At 39.6% G+C, this 12955-nt stretch overlaps 2 protein-coding genes and 1 long non-coding RNA gene across 5 annotated transcripts; all 3 read left to right on the forward strand.

The window, feature by feature from the left end:
• Positions 1-942: 942 nt before the first annotated feature.
• LOC103518761 (phosphoenolpyruvate carboxykinase [GTP]-like) lies at positions 943-6496 on the forward strand. Of its 3 annotated transcripts, none has more exons than XM_008483843.3 (2): positions 943-1146; positions 4473-6496. In XM_008483843.3, exons 1-2 carry the CDS (start codon positions 1088-1090, stop codon positions 6331-6333), a joined length of 1920 nt encoding a protein of 639 aa, XP_008482065.1. In that variant the 5' UTR covers positions 943-1087; the 3' UTR covers positions 6334-6496. The 3 variants fall into 3 exon arrangements, with proteins under 3 accessions (XP_008482065.1, XP_026686280.1, XP_026686279.1); XM_026830479.1 differs by lacking the exon at positions 943-1146 and adding an exon at positions 1339-1360; XM_026830478.1 differs by lacking the exon at positions 943-1146 and adding an exon at positions 3675-3695.
• LOC113471367 lies at positions 1452-2618 on the forward strand. The gene is made up of 2 exons (XR_003394095.1): positions 1452-1701; positions 2068-2618. It is a non-coding gene; the product is annotated as an uncharacterized LOC113471367 (long non-coding RNA).
• A 3424-nt stretch (positions 6497-9920) lies between the features above and the next one.
• LOC103518763 (phosphoenolpyruvate carboxykinase [GTP]-like) lies at positions 9921-11118 on the forward strand. The gene has a single exon (XM_008483846.3). The coding sequence runs from the start codon at positions 10108-10110 to the stop codon at positions 11116-11118; it is 1011 nt and encodes a 336-aa protein (XP_008482068.1). The 5' UTR covers positions 9921-10107.
• The last annotated feature ends 1837 nt before the right edge of the window (positions 11119-12955 follow it).

The raw sequence follows: 12955 nt of genomic DNA on the forward strand, positions 1-12955 counted from the left end.
ACCTAGGTAGGTATGTATGTAGGCAGGTACCTACGTAACGGATCCTTGGGTAGGTATGTACATATGTGGGTCTGTACTTATTAGGTAGCTAAGTCTCTAGTAAAAGACTGTTCAGTGTCAGGTCTCAGGTTTTGTACGAAAATATTTACTAACTAGTCCAACTTCTTTGTTATTTCTCATGTGATAACACTATTGAATGATGTGACGTCAGGGAAACACTTCAAAGTACAGGGTAAATACTTTCGTACTGAGAATTTGGACATTGGAATGATACTATGGTACTCTCGCCCTGACATGTGAGGAACAACTGATAGCCAGCACAATTCTTACGCTAAAAAAAATCTGTATGACACCGGACACTGAAGATAAGCAACGTCGGGCACGGACATTGAGTGGCGTGGTGATGATATCCAGCCAAGAGTCATGTCCTGTTGACTCCATTGGAGGAATGTCTTGTGGTATGACATTATGAAGTGAGGTATGAAAAAGCTAGATGGATTAGTACCTATTTGTTCTGGGACACAAAAGAGCTTTCTGTCTATGTAGATAGGTAACTATGAGAAAAGAAGGCGTGACCGTCACTTTAATGATTGAGTACCGATTATTGAAATAATAAACATACCTAGGTACATAACCTACAAAGAGGATCAAAGTGAGAAAAAGTAGATATCCGAAAATCTTTCTAGTGACCACAAAAAGCAACCCTGAATAACTGCGACCCCAAAGCCCCAAACACCATTCAGATTTTCCCTTTAGCAAAAACAAACAAAACAAGGGAACAACATTCAACCTTGCAACAAGAGTAAACACACAAAGCCCACGGGTGTAACAATTAAATCGCATTCAAAATCGTAAATAACTCCAAAGATCACCGGAGATTTCCTCAGTCCCCCCTCCAATTGGCGGATCAAAGCGGCTTTATTTTCGCATATTTAATCAAGTTTTTTATCAGCAAGTCTATCAATAAGCAACTAGTCATTTGGAGGTGTGTCCGCTTGAGAAATAAACAAACAGTGAGCTTTTCTATTTTTCGAATCTTTTCGTCAGTTTTACGTCAAGTTTTGTGGTTTTCGAGTTTCGAACCAACATGGGTCGACTAGGCCGAACCAAATATTTTGAATTCGGTGTCCAGCAACAACACGTTAGGTATGTATTCAATTTGGCCGCCAGAGAGAAGAGCCTGGTGATTTTTAAGTCAGAAAATCGAGATAAGGCGATTGGAGATTATACCCTCTTTGAGGTGATAGGTGTCTTTATGACAGTTAAGGTAGGCATGTTAGAGCGCGATAAGTCTGTTTTGTTATCTCGCTCTTCAAAAAACGTGAAAGTGGAACCCAGATAATGAGAAAAAATACAATAAGTACGTAACTATTTTATTTGGACTGTGAATTTAAGAAGGACTAACTAAAAATTTGGAAGTTCCTCAGAATTAAGATTAAGGGTAGGTAGTAGGTATACAACAATGACAAATGGAAGACCCTATACTGTTTTTCAAATTGAAAACAAAACCCCCAAAGGCTGAACAACAATAGACCAAAGTAGACGTCTTGTTTATTTCAAAGTGATTGTTGTGATCAAATCCCCTGGGGACATTTATGTAAGAAACCAGGGACTGTGTATAGGTTGGGAGGTCCGAGGTCCTGAACTCCTGACAGAGTCTCATTCTGGCAGTATAAACAGGGTATATTCTATTCTATTGAGGTTAGTGAAAAGGAACACTTGGCAACATAGGGTTAGTGACAAATATGTACGTGGCAAGATGGGGTTAGTGACAAATGCACAAGTGGCACATAGGGTTAGTGACAAATGTATACGTGACAACATAGGGTTCGTGGTTAAAGATTTCTTGGCAACATAGGGTTAGTGAGAAATGTGTACGTGGCAACATAGGGTTAATGACAAATGCCTAAGTGGTAACAGAGGGTTAGTGACAAATGTGTACGTGACAACATATTAGGGTTAGTGTTAGTTTCTAGTGACCAAAGATATCTTGGCAACATAGGGTTAGTGAACAAAAGACTTGGCAATTGTCTAGACTCCAGAATACAACAGAGAAAAATTAAGTAGGTTAGTGAAAAGGAACACTTGGCAACATGGGGTTAGTGACAAATGTGTACGTGGCAAGATGGGGTTAGTGACAAATGTACAAGTGGCACATAGGGTTAGTGACAAATGTATACGTGACAACATAGGGTTCGTGGTCAAAGATTTCTTGGCAACATAGGGTTAGTGACAAATGTGTACGTGACAACATAGGGTTAGTGTTCGTTTCTAGTGACCAAAGATATCTTGGCAACATAGGATTAGTGAACAAAAGACTTGGCAATTGTCTAGACTCCAGAATGACCTTTGAGACTCTTGCACTGGACCATCAATATTGTCTCTAGAAATGTCTCCTCCTAGACCTACATTGCATTATCGCTACGTCATAGGAACCCTGATAACCAATGCATCTTTCATTGACACAGTGCAGGAGGGTAGGGGTTATCGGAGAAATAACGATAACCTGTCTCTAGTGGGCAATCACCCAAGGGTGTGGGTTTAAATTCCGACTGAGGTATAGAATTTTACTCTCATTGATACGAGTATGAAAATCCGACAGTAAAACTTTCTAAGGGTTAGGTGGTAAAGAATTTTTATAGTCCGGTTAGATCCTCTGTGGCCACCAAGATTTTCTAAACGGATTTTTAAATCACCAAAATGCAATATTAAACTGTTGAGATAAAGGGACTACATGACCTACTTTGACAATCTAAATAAAGCAATACGAGTACAAGTAGGTACTATAATTACGGATTTAACATACATATGTATGCAGGTATATTCCTGTCAGATCCAGGTAAATAGTCTACACCTGGTTTTCCGGCCCTGACATTCTGATTTTAATAACAATATTAAGTTCAAGGAGTTTTCCAAATTAGAAAAAATCCGCACGGAGGGTTAGGTGGTAAAGAATTTTTATAGTCCGGTTAGATCCTCTGTGGACAACAAGATTTTCTAAACGGATTTTTAAATCACAAAATGCAATATTAAACTGTTGAGATAAAGGGACTACATGACCTACTTTAACAGTCTAAGTAAGGCAATACGAGTACAAGTGCCTACTATAATTACTATTTATTTAACGGATTTAACTTGTGTAAATCTGTATATTCCTGTCAGACCTAGGTAAACATTCTACACCTGGTTTTCCGGCCCTGACATTCTGATTTTAATAACAATATTAAGTTCAAGGAGTTTTCCAAATTAGAAAAAATCCGCACGTGTTTTGTAGACACAGACTCCTAATTATTAATTTTATAGTAACAGGTGCATTCACAGTCCATAAGCGTGTTAGCCTAGCCATTAAGTCATTATTGATTTTCAAATTACATAATCGCTAAGAACTAGGTGACTAGGTCTATATTCGTAATTCAATAGGTATCACCCTCAGACCCAGTGGATCATCTTGTTCAGTTTCCGTTGACGTTATCGTAAAAGTTTCAATGAAGTGAAAACAGAGAGCAAGTATTAAAAGTTTTGTTTTAAAGGAGCTTTAACAAAGTTACAAACATGGTTCGAAGTCTCAGGTAATATATTCAATTTCCATTGACGTTATCGAAAAAGTTTCAATTAAGTGAAAACAGAGAGCAAGTATTAAAAGTTTTGTTTTAAAGGAGCTTTAACAAAGTTACAAACATGGTTCGAAGTCTCAGGTAATATTGAATTATTATTCAAAATGTCCATTACTCAAAATAGGAGGTTAGGTATAAATAGACTCTAATAAATAGGAATATATTATTTTGCTACATAGACACAAAAAATAAAATCGGAGGTACTTGGTCTTCTTGCAAATTCCCCACTGATTTAGGTAAACATCAACAAAACGTTATTTATAAAACCCTCATAATAGTTATTTTCCATACGCACAAGAATGATGTCATTACTCAAAATAGGAGGTTATATACGTATAAATAGATTCTAATAAATAGGAATATATTATTTTGCTACATAGACGCAAAAAATAAAATCGGAGGTACTTGGTCTTCTTGTAAATTCCCCACTGATTTAGGTAAACATCAACAAAACGTTATTTATAAAACCCTCATAATAGTTATTTTCCATACGCACAAGAATGATGATTTTAATTTTAATGATTATAAAACCCCAAATTTACCTTCTGTAACCAATGTCAGTTAGTACCTGTTTGGTAGTTCAATAGATAGGGACATCCCTTGTCCTCATTTCATTCATTTCTTTTACTTTGGTTATTTTGTTTGCAGTTTTAGTTTAACTTTCAAAGAATATTCTATACCTAGACATAACGTTTTTAAAGTAAAATATTACGTGAATATTAACTGTATCACATAAAAATTGAAAACATTTGCCTTGTATAACAGTTAGAATAAATTTGATTTTATTTTCATCATGGCGCAAATTCTGAGGTGTAACACCAATCTGATGAAAAACTTGAACCTCTCCGCTGTTTTCAGTTTCAATCAAGAAATTCGGAAATTCAGTCTCAAGCATGGATACGTGTCTGCCATTTCTCCTAAACTGAAAAGTTTCATTGACAACTGTGTGGAATTGTGTCAACCCAGTGATGTGCATATCTGTGATGGTTCCGAGCGGGAGTACAAGGAGCTGATTGATCTCATGGTCAAGGACAAGACACTACGACCAGTACCCAAGTATGAGAACTGCTGGCTTGCGAGAACCAACCCCGCTGATGTTGCCAGAGTAGAGAGCAAGACATTCATCTGTACTCAGGAGAAGGCAGAGACAGTACCAGACACCAAACCTGGCGTCAAGGGAACTCTAGGCAACTGGATCTCCCCACAAGATTATGAGGAGGCCATCATGCAGAGATTTCCAGGCTGTATGAAAGGACGCACCATGTACGTGATACCATTCAGTATGGGACCAGTAGGATCTCCTCTATCTAAGATAGGAGTGGAGATTACGGATTCTCCCTATGTGGTGGGCTCCATGAGAATCATGACTAGAATAGGAACTCCAGTGTTGAACCTGCTTGATGCTGATCAACCCTTTGTCAAGGCGTTACATTCAGTAGGAACCCCAGTATCAGGTAAGCATGAGTTTCCAGAGTGGCCATGTGATCCAGAGAGAACCATTATTCTTCACAAACCTGCTGCTAATGAGATTGTAAGTTATGGAAGTGGCTATGGTGGAAATTCTCTGCTTGGTAAGAAATGTTTTGCCTTGAGGATAGGGTCAACCATTGCTAAGCGGGAAGGATGGTTAGCAGAGCACATGCTGATCCTAGGTATCACAAATCCAGAAGGACAAAAGAAATATATCGCAGCGGCATTCCCCAGTGCTTGTGGTAAGACAAACCTCGCCATGTTGAACCCAACCCTACCAGGCTACAAGGTAGAGTGTGTAGGAGATGATATTGCCTGGATGAAGTTTGATAAGGAAGGTGTTCTACGAGCTATTAATCCAGAGAATGGTTTCTTCGGTGTCGCTCCAGGAACCAGTAACAAAACTAATCCTATTGCAATGAAGACTGTATTCAAGAACACGATCTTCACGAACGTAGCAAGTACTAGTGATGGGGGTGTGTATTGGGAGGGCATGGAGGATGAAATCTCACCTGATGTATCTATTACTGACTGGCATAATAAACCTTGGAAAAAGTCCGATGGCACCCAAGCAGCTCATCCTAACTCCAGGTTCTGTACTCCTGCATCTCAATGTCCCACCATTGATCCTAACTGGGAATCACATGAAGGTGTTCCGATCTCTGCTATCATCTTCGGAGGGAGAAGACCTCAGGGCGTCCCCTTGGTGTATGAATCATTTGACTGGCAACATGGTGTATTCCTAGGAGCATCCATGAGAAGTGAGGCTACAGCGGCTGCAGAACACAAAGGTAAAGTTATCATGCATGATCCATTCGCTATGAGACCATTCTTCGGTTACAACTTTGGTGATTATCTCAAGCATTGGCTGAGTATGGAGCAGAGGACCAATGCTAAACTTCCTAAGGTCTTCCATGTGAACTGGTTCAGAAAAGGATCTCAGGGAGAATTCCTGTGGCCTGGATTTGGAGAGAATATTCGAGTTCTAGACTGGATCTTACGCCGTGTGGAAAACAACAAAGAAATCGCAGAGGCTTCTCCTATTGGATATATTCCCAAGCCTGAAGCCTTGATCACAACAAACCTGGCATCTGATGTTGATCTCGAGGAACTGTTTTCATTTGACAAATCATTCTGGGAGCAAGAGGTGCAAGACTTACAGCGATACTTCAATGAACAACTTGGAGCTGATCTACCTACCGCCATACAAGCGGAAATTGATGCCCTGAAGCAAAGAATCAAGCAATGAATCTCCCGAGTCAGAAAGTCGGTATCAGATGTAAATATCCCATCCTGTACATAACTATTTCCCTTCATGACGACTGACTAGATCAACATTGACTTATTTTCTACTGATTTTTATTGAAAATTATACAGATAAAAATATTTTTTTCAATCGAAATGACACGAACAAAAAAATGACCTTATGACCGGCAATGATAACAAAAAAATGACCTTATGACCGGCAGCTCTAAATGTCATGACAACTTTTGGATTTAAAGATTTTTATCTTTTATAATATTATTTTGATTTTATTTCGTATTTTGATCTACATAAATTTTAAATATTTCATAGGATATCTGTAAATAATTTTTCCAAATACACACAATAGCTTTGTGTTTATTGATTTTTATTGAAAATTATACAGATAAAAATAATTATTTCAATCAAAATGACACGAACTATTGATAAAAAGAAATGACCTTATGACCGGCAGCTCTAAATGTCATGACAACTTTTGGATTTAAAGATCTTTTATACTATTATTTTGATTTTGTTTCGTATTTTGATCTACATAAATTTTAAATATTTCATAGGATATCTGTAAATAATTTTTCCAAATACACACAATAGCTTTGTGTTTACCTCGCATACATACGTAACATGTAGAGATAAGATTATTAAGACTATCAAGGAGGCAGTTGTACATAGATTTTGTTGGGCGACCGGAGAATTGAAAAATAGTACGTTGAACCCTTTGCCTAAGAAGGAAAACGCCCATCAACTTTTGGTTGTTCTTTTTAATAGACATTTTCCTATTCATAACTAAACCATAGTTCAAATGACGCTATTGAAGTTCTTGTAAATAAAATGTAAAGTCTTTCAGATAAAGTGCAACTGTCCCTGTTTGAATTGGATTTTGTTGGGCGACCGGAGAATTGAAAAATAGTACGTTGAACCTTTTGCCTGAGAAGGAAAACGCCCATCAACTTTTGATTGTTCTTTTTAATAGACATTTTCCTATTAAACCATAGTTCAAATGACGCTATTGAAGTTCTTGTAAATAAAATGTAAAGTCTTTCAGATAAAGTGCAACTGTCCCTGTTCGAATTACATAATAGCAGGCTATTTTGTACTATTAGACGTAATCTCTTTCTAGTTTTGTACAGATTTTTCGTATATTATTATTGCTTTTTGTATATTCTATTGAAAAACAAACAAATAAATTTGTGTAACAATAAAAATATGTATCATTATTCAAACTGTTATTGCTTTTTGTATATTCTATTGAAAAACAAACAAATAAATTTGTGTAACAATAAAAATATGTATCATTATTCAAACTGTTGTTGTTACTTTTACCTAAAAAAATATCTGCCTTGGTGGCGTAGGTAGTGGTTTGTTGGGAGTTGAAAAAACAAACAAATTTCTTCTTTGAATTTTGATTGAAATCGTTTGGAATTTTATTAGAAAATTCTCAAGAGCTACTTGGTACATTAAATATAAATAGGTAAGTATAACGACACAGATAGGTAAAAAACATGTTTAATAAAAATAGAAACTCAGTTTTATGAGAAAAGTTAGTTTGTGGTATGGATTTCGTAGGGAAAAATATTGATCTACATGGTTATAGAAAAAATATCTGCCTTGGTGGCGTAGGTAGTGGTTTGTTGGGAGTTGAAAAAATAAACAAATTTCTTCTTTGAATTTTGATTGAAATCGTTTGGAATTATATTAGAAAATTCTCAAGAGCTACTTGGTACATTAAATATAAATAGGTAAGTATAACGACACAGATAGGTAAAAAAACATATTTAATAAAAATAGAAACTCAGTTTTATGAGAAAAGTTAGTTTGTGGTATGGATTTCGTAGGGAAAAATATTGATCTACATGGTTATAATAAGAAAAGAGATGCTTAGAAAGACGTAGAAAACATGAGCGACAGATAGAAAAATAATAGATGTCAAATATATCAGTAGAAAAGTATGAAAATATAAAATGAAATCTACACGTGAATTACCTTATTATAAAGGTCCAAATGAAGAGGCGATAAGGCCTAGGGAGACCTTAACCACTTGACTGGCCTAACCTTGATCTAGTAAAGGGGATTGGTGATAAATATAGATAGGACGATAGGAGAAAGCCAGCTACTGTTCCGAGAATGAACCTCATCTGTTTAGGATAAAGTTTGCCTGTGGACGGGAATGGAACCTACAATCACAAGGCAGGCGCTTTACCAACCATTTTTTGTGAAACTTGAGAGTCTGCTCATAAATTTTCAATGTATCTTAATACCTACCACTTTCGTAGCAGTCCCATCCCGTACTATGTTCCTCATCAGATGGTCCTCAAAGACTAAAACCGTTTCGGCCAAGGGCCAGAAAAGAACCTGTTTCCCGAAATACGAGCGCAAATTTTTTGTCAGATAATCCCAGCCCAACCCTGATTTAAATGCCTGGTCATCCATTATTTTTAATTACAGGCAAGCTTTTATCTACATAGGTATTCTTGTCTAATCTCACATTCTTGTTTTTTTTTTTTTTTTTTTTTTTTTTAGTTAAATCAGCAAAAAACTCTCCGGCTCTCCCTCTCTGTTCAAAGTTCATGGAAATCCCCCTAAAATCAGTTTTTTTTTTTTTGTTTTTAATTCTTTATCTACGTTCTAAGAGCGCCAGCCTAGTTAGCTTAGTTGGTAGTGCGTCTGCCTTACAAGCGCTAGGCCGCGGGTTCGATTCCCGCCCGGGGCGGATTTTATCCTGATGAGATAATGTTTGTTCTATCCTGTCTTCATTCTCTCTTCGATTTCGGGACGATAAGACCATTGCAGTTACAGTTCCCTCTGTCAAACCTCTTTTTTTTTAAAAAAAAGTTCTAAGAGATAGCTAAAAAGAGTGATTTCCATTTTGCGCCAGACCGAGCCAGTCTTTCTTTCAGTAAAATGGATTTTAATGGGCAAAAAGTTAATCAAAAGGTCATGCTCTATTATGTAATACATAATGTGTGAAAAGCAATAAATTATTTACCAATTACATATCAGATGTGGCTCAAAAAGGCCCCGAGTAAAATGATTCGTACAGCAAAATTAATTGATGGGTGAATAGTGGTTCACTGTATCGTGTATAACGTTAAATAACGTATAATAGGTAACTGCTGTTTTTAGTGACCGGGTTCAGCCTCCTAGTCACGGGGTTTTACCCCCGATTTGGCGATGGCGACAAGCTACCCGCCTACTGACAATGAGCCCAAGAGGGACCGGGAAAAGATGGGTGAATAAATCCAACTGCGGTCGTTAGTCTTCAGAGCAGGCTGCCTGCTGGCCAAACTGATTTGTCCTGGATGGGTTCAAAATCCTAGGGATGTCAGTTTATAGGGGCTGATATTTACCTAAAGTCGTGCTTACTGGAACTTGGCTTGGCACAATGCCCTGTGCTCAGAACCTTGAAGTTTAATTAACCCTCGGTAAACCTTGAAGTTTAATTAACCCTCGGTAAACCTTGAAGTTTAATTTACCCGAAAACTTCCTGGGCTCAAGTCGTGAGAGGAAACAACGCTCCTCCCCCGAAACCTAGTTCCCAGGGGTCAGACCAAACCCTCTCAGGGACATCCCTTGTCCTCATTTCATTCATTTCTTTTACTTTGGTTATTTTGTTTGCAGTTTTAGTTTAACTTTCAAAGAATATTCTATACCTAGACATAACGTTTTTAAAGTAAAATATTACGTGAATATTAACTGTATCACATAAAAATTGAAAACATTTGCCTTGTATAACAGTTAGAATAAATTTGATTTTATTTTCATCATGGCGCAAATTCTGAGGTGTAACACCAATCTGATGAAAAACTTGAACCTCTCCGCTGTTTTCAGTTTCAATCAAGAAATTCGGAAATTCAGTCTCAAGCATGGATACGTGTCTGCCATTTCTCCTAAACTGAAAAGTTTCATTGACAACTGTGTGGAATTGTGTCAACCCAGTGATGTGCATATCTGTGATGGTTCCGAGCGGGAGTACAAGGAGCTGATTGATCTCATGGTCAAGGACAAGACACTACGACCAGTACCCAAGTATGAGAACTGCTGGCTTGCGAGAACCAACCCCGCTGATGTTGCCAGAGTAGAGAGCAAGACATTCATCTGTACTCAGGAGAAGGCAGAGACAGTACCAGACACCAAACCTGGCGTCAAGGGAACTCTAGGCAACTGGATCTCCCCACAAGATTATGAGGAGGCCATCATGCAGAGATTTCCAGGCTGTATGAAAGGACGCACCATGTACGTGATACCATTCAGTATGGGACCAGTAGGATCTCCTCTATCCAAGATAGGAGTGGAGATTACGGATTCTCCCTATGTGGTGGGCTCCATGAGAATCATGACGAGAATAGGAACTCCAGTGTTGAACCTGCTTGATGCTGATCAACCCTTTGTCAAGGCGTTACATTCAGTAGGAACCCCAGTATCAGGTAAGCATGAGTTTCCAGAGTGGCCTTGTGATCCAGAGAGAACCATTATTCTTCATAAACCTGCTGCTAATGAGATTGTAAGTTATGGAAGTGGATATGGTGGAAATTCTCTGCTTGGTAAGAAATGTTTTGCCTTGAGGATAGGATCAACCATTGCTAAGCGGGAAGGATGGTTAGCAGAGCACATGCTGATCCTAGGCATCACAAATCCAGAAGGACAAAAGAAATATATTGCAGCGGCATTCCCCAGTGCTTGTGGTAAGACAAACCTCGCCATGTTGAACCCAACCCTACCAGGCTACAAGGTAGAGTGTGTAGGAGTCCCGTACAAAGGACGGGTCAACCACTAGTACTATATAAGGTTGTCTGGGATATGTACACACATACATATAAATAAAAAATGCTATCAGCTCCGAAGAATCTACGGGATGTCCTAGTATCTCATTATTTGTTTCAACTTTAGTTGTTAGCGCGATGTCGCAGCAGAAACGTATCTTTTCCAATTCGGATATTGTTCGAGCGTTCGACGCGACCTTCAATATGAAATCCGCTTTTCGTGCGAGCGGTGCGTTGACGTTTCAAATTTGCACGGAATCCAATCTGTTTCGATTCCTTCGCACCACGGTCGATGAAAAACTGGACATCGAAGCATATATCGACGCCAACGCCACACTCAATCCCCCTCCGGACATGATCGATGCTCGCTCGAACTGGAGTTTGTACGATACGTTCTACACGTACCGCGTAACGTTTGCCGCGTGCATCGAAGACAAGCGAGGCAATCACGTCCACGACGCTTTGCCTGTGATGGTCGGCAGTGATTTGGAGCATTGTTTGATCGTCGATTTCGTGCACACGTACTGGACGCGGAAATGCGAGGAAAACATGCTCTGTCAAATAGCCAACTCCCTCAGTCATCCGGACAAGATTCGTCATCGAATTGTAAACACGTTGCACGACCCATATCTAATAAACGTATTTCAAGGTTGTTTCATAATTAATGGCAGATTGAGTTATTCCGTGATGCGTGAAATCAATAGAAACTCTCGTTGTCATACATTGTTGAGCGAGGAGAATATAAATGCATTCATATACGAACGTAGTGGCGGCGACAGCCACAAGATGTTCATCAAATACTCTCCGACGATCTATCGCGGCGACGAAACCTGGTGCACGTTCGGCAAAATCTACTGGCGAAATGCCGTTGGCGAAGTCGTGGAATTGAATCCAACCACGTTCGCCGAAATATACGTTCGCCATTGTTGTGCGGACGCGTTCGAGGAAGTGGACTTCGACACGTTTAACCGACTGACCTACGATTACATGCTGTCAACTTCTATACAGCCGGTGCACATCGATGATTTCAAAAACAAGATGCTCATCTCGTTCGCCGACGCCGTGGCGCACATGTTCGACAAGTCGGCGCTCGTCACCAATCCGCTCATCTGGAAGCAAATCGTGCACCGTGGCTTCCTACTGGACTGTGTGTCGAAAACCATTTCCAGTGAAATCGATCCCCTGTTTTCTCGTCAACAGAACAGACGCTCGTCTCGCCAACAGTTGTTGCTGACCAACATTCGTGAAACTCGGACGCCGGGTAATCCGAACGTCGGCGGCAGCGGTACCAATTCCAAGCAAACTCCCGAGACGACTTCGTCGTTGTTGATGAACTTTACGCACGCCGCCGTGCTCTAGCCGTACACGTGTTTGGCCTTTCAACGGAGCAAGCAGAAAAAGTCCAAACGTCGACACACGACTCGATCGATCCCCGACGCCCTCGGCTACATCTGCAACGTCAACACGAGCAACATGACTTCGGCCGGCAAACGATTGTATCCCACGTCGGACGTGCGCAAATCTTACGGCTTCATCAATCGAGAACAGCTCGGGGCGTGCGAGCAAAAACTCGTCGCGACGTCGACTGCCCTACCCGTCGGCGTTAGCGGCGCGGACAACGACGACGACGATCATCTGACGGTGCACGTCGTGTGGTTGTGGAATAACAAACTGTTGCACGGTCGTTTCGTACAACGTCTGCGCTTCGATCGCACGATGTAAGTCCACGACTTGTACGCATGGCTTCTACGGTATGTGTGGATTCCGTTGAAGACGTGCGAAACGACGCGATTCGTCGAAATTTTCCTCGTGGATTCAATATGGCACTTGGGTTGATTGATTGATTTAGGT

The sequence above is a fragment of the Diaphorina citri genome, unplaced genomic scaffold (assembly GCF_000475195.1).
Source record: "Diaphorina citri unplaced genomic scaffold, Diaci psyllid genome assembly version 1.1 scaffold2348, whole genome shotgun sequence".
Classification (NCBI taxonomy): domain Eukaryota; kingdom Metazoa; phylum Arthropoda; class Insecta; order Hemiptera; family Psyllidae; genus Diaphorina; species Diaphorina citri.

Coding starts and splice junctions, on each gene's coding strand:
- LOC103518763 (XM_008483846.3), top strand. CDS start 10,108: ATGGCGCAAATTCTGAGGTGTAACACCAATCTGATGAAAAACTTGAAC.
- LOC103518761 (XM_008483843.3), top strand. CDS start 1,088: ATGGGTCGACTAGGCCGAACCAAATATTTTGAATTCGGTGTCCAGCAA. Junction 1,147..4,472: donor GTCCAGCAACAACACGTTAG/GTATGTATTCAA, acceptor CGCTGTTTTCAG/TTTCAATCAAGAAATTCGGA.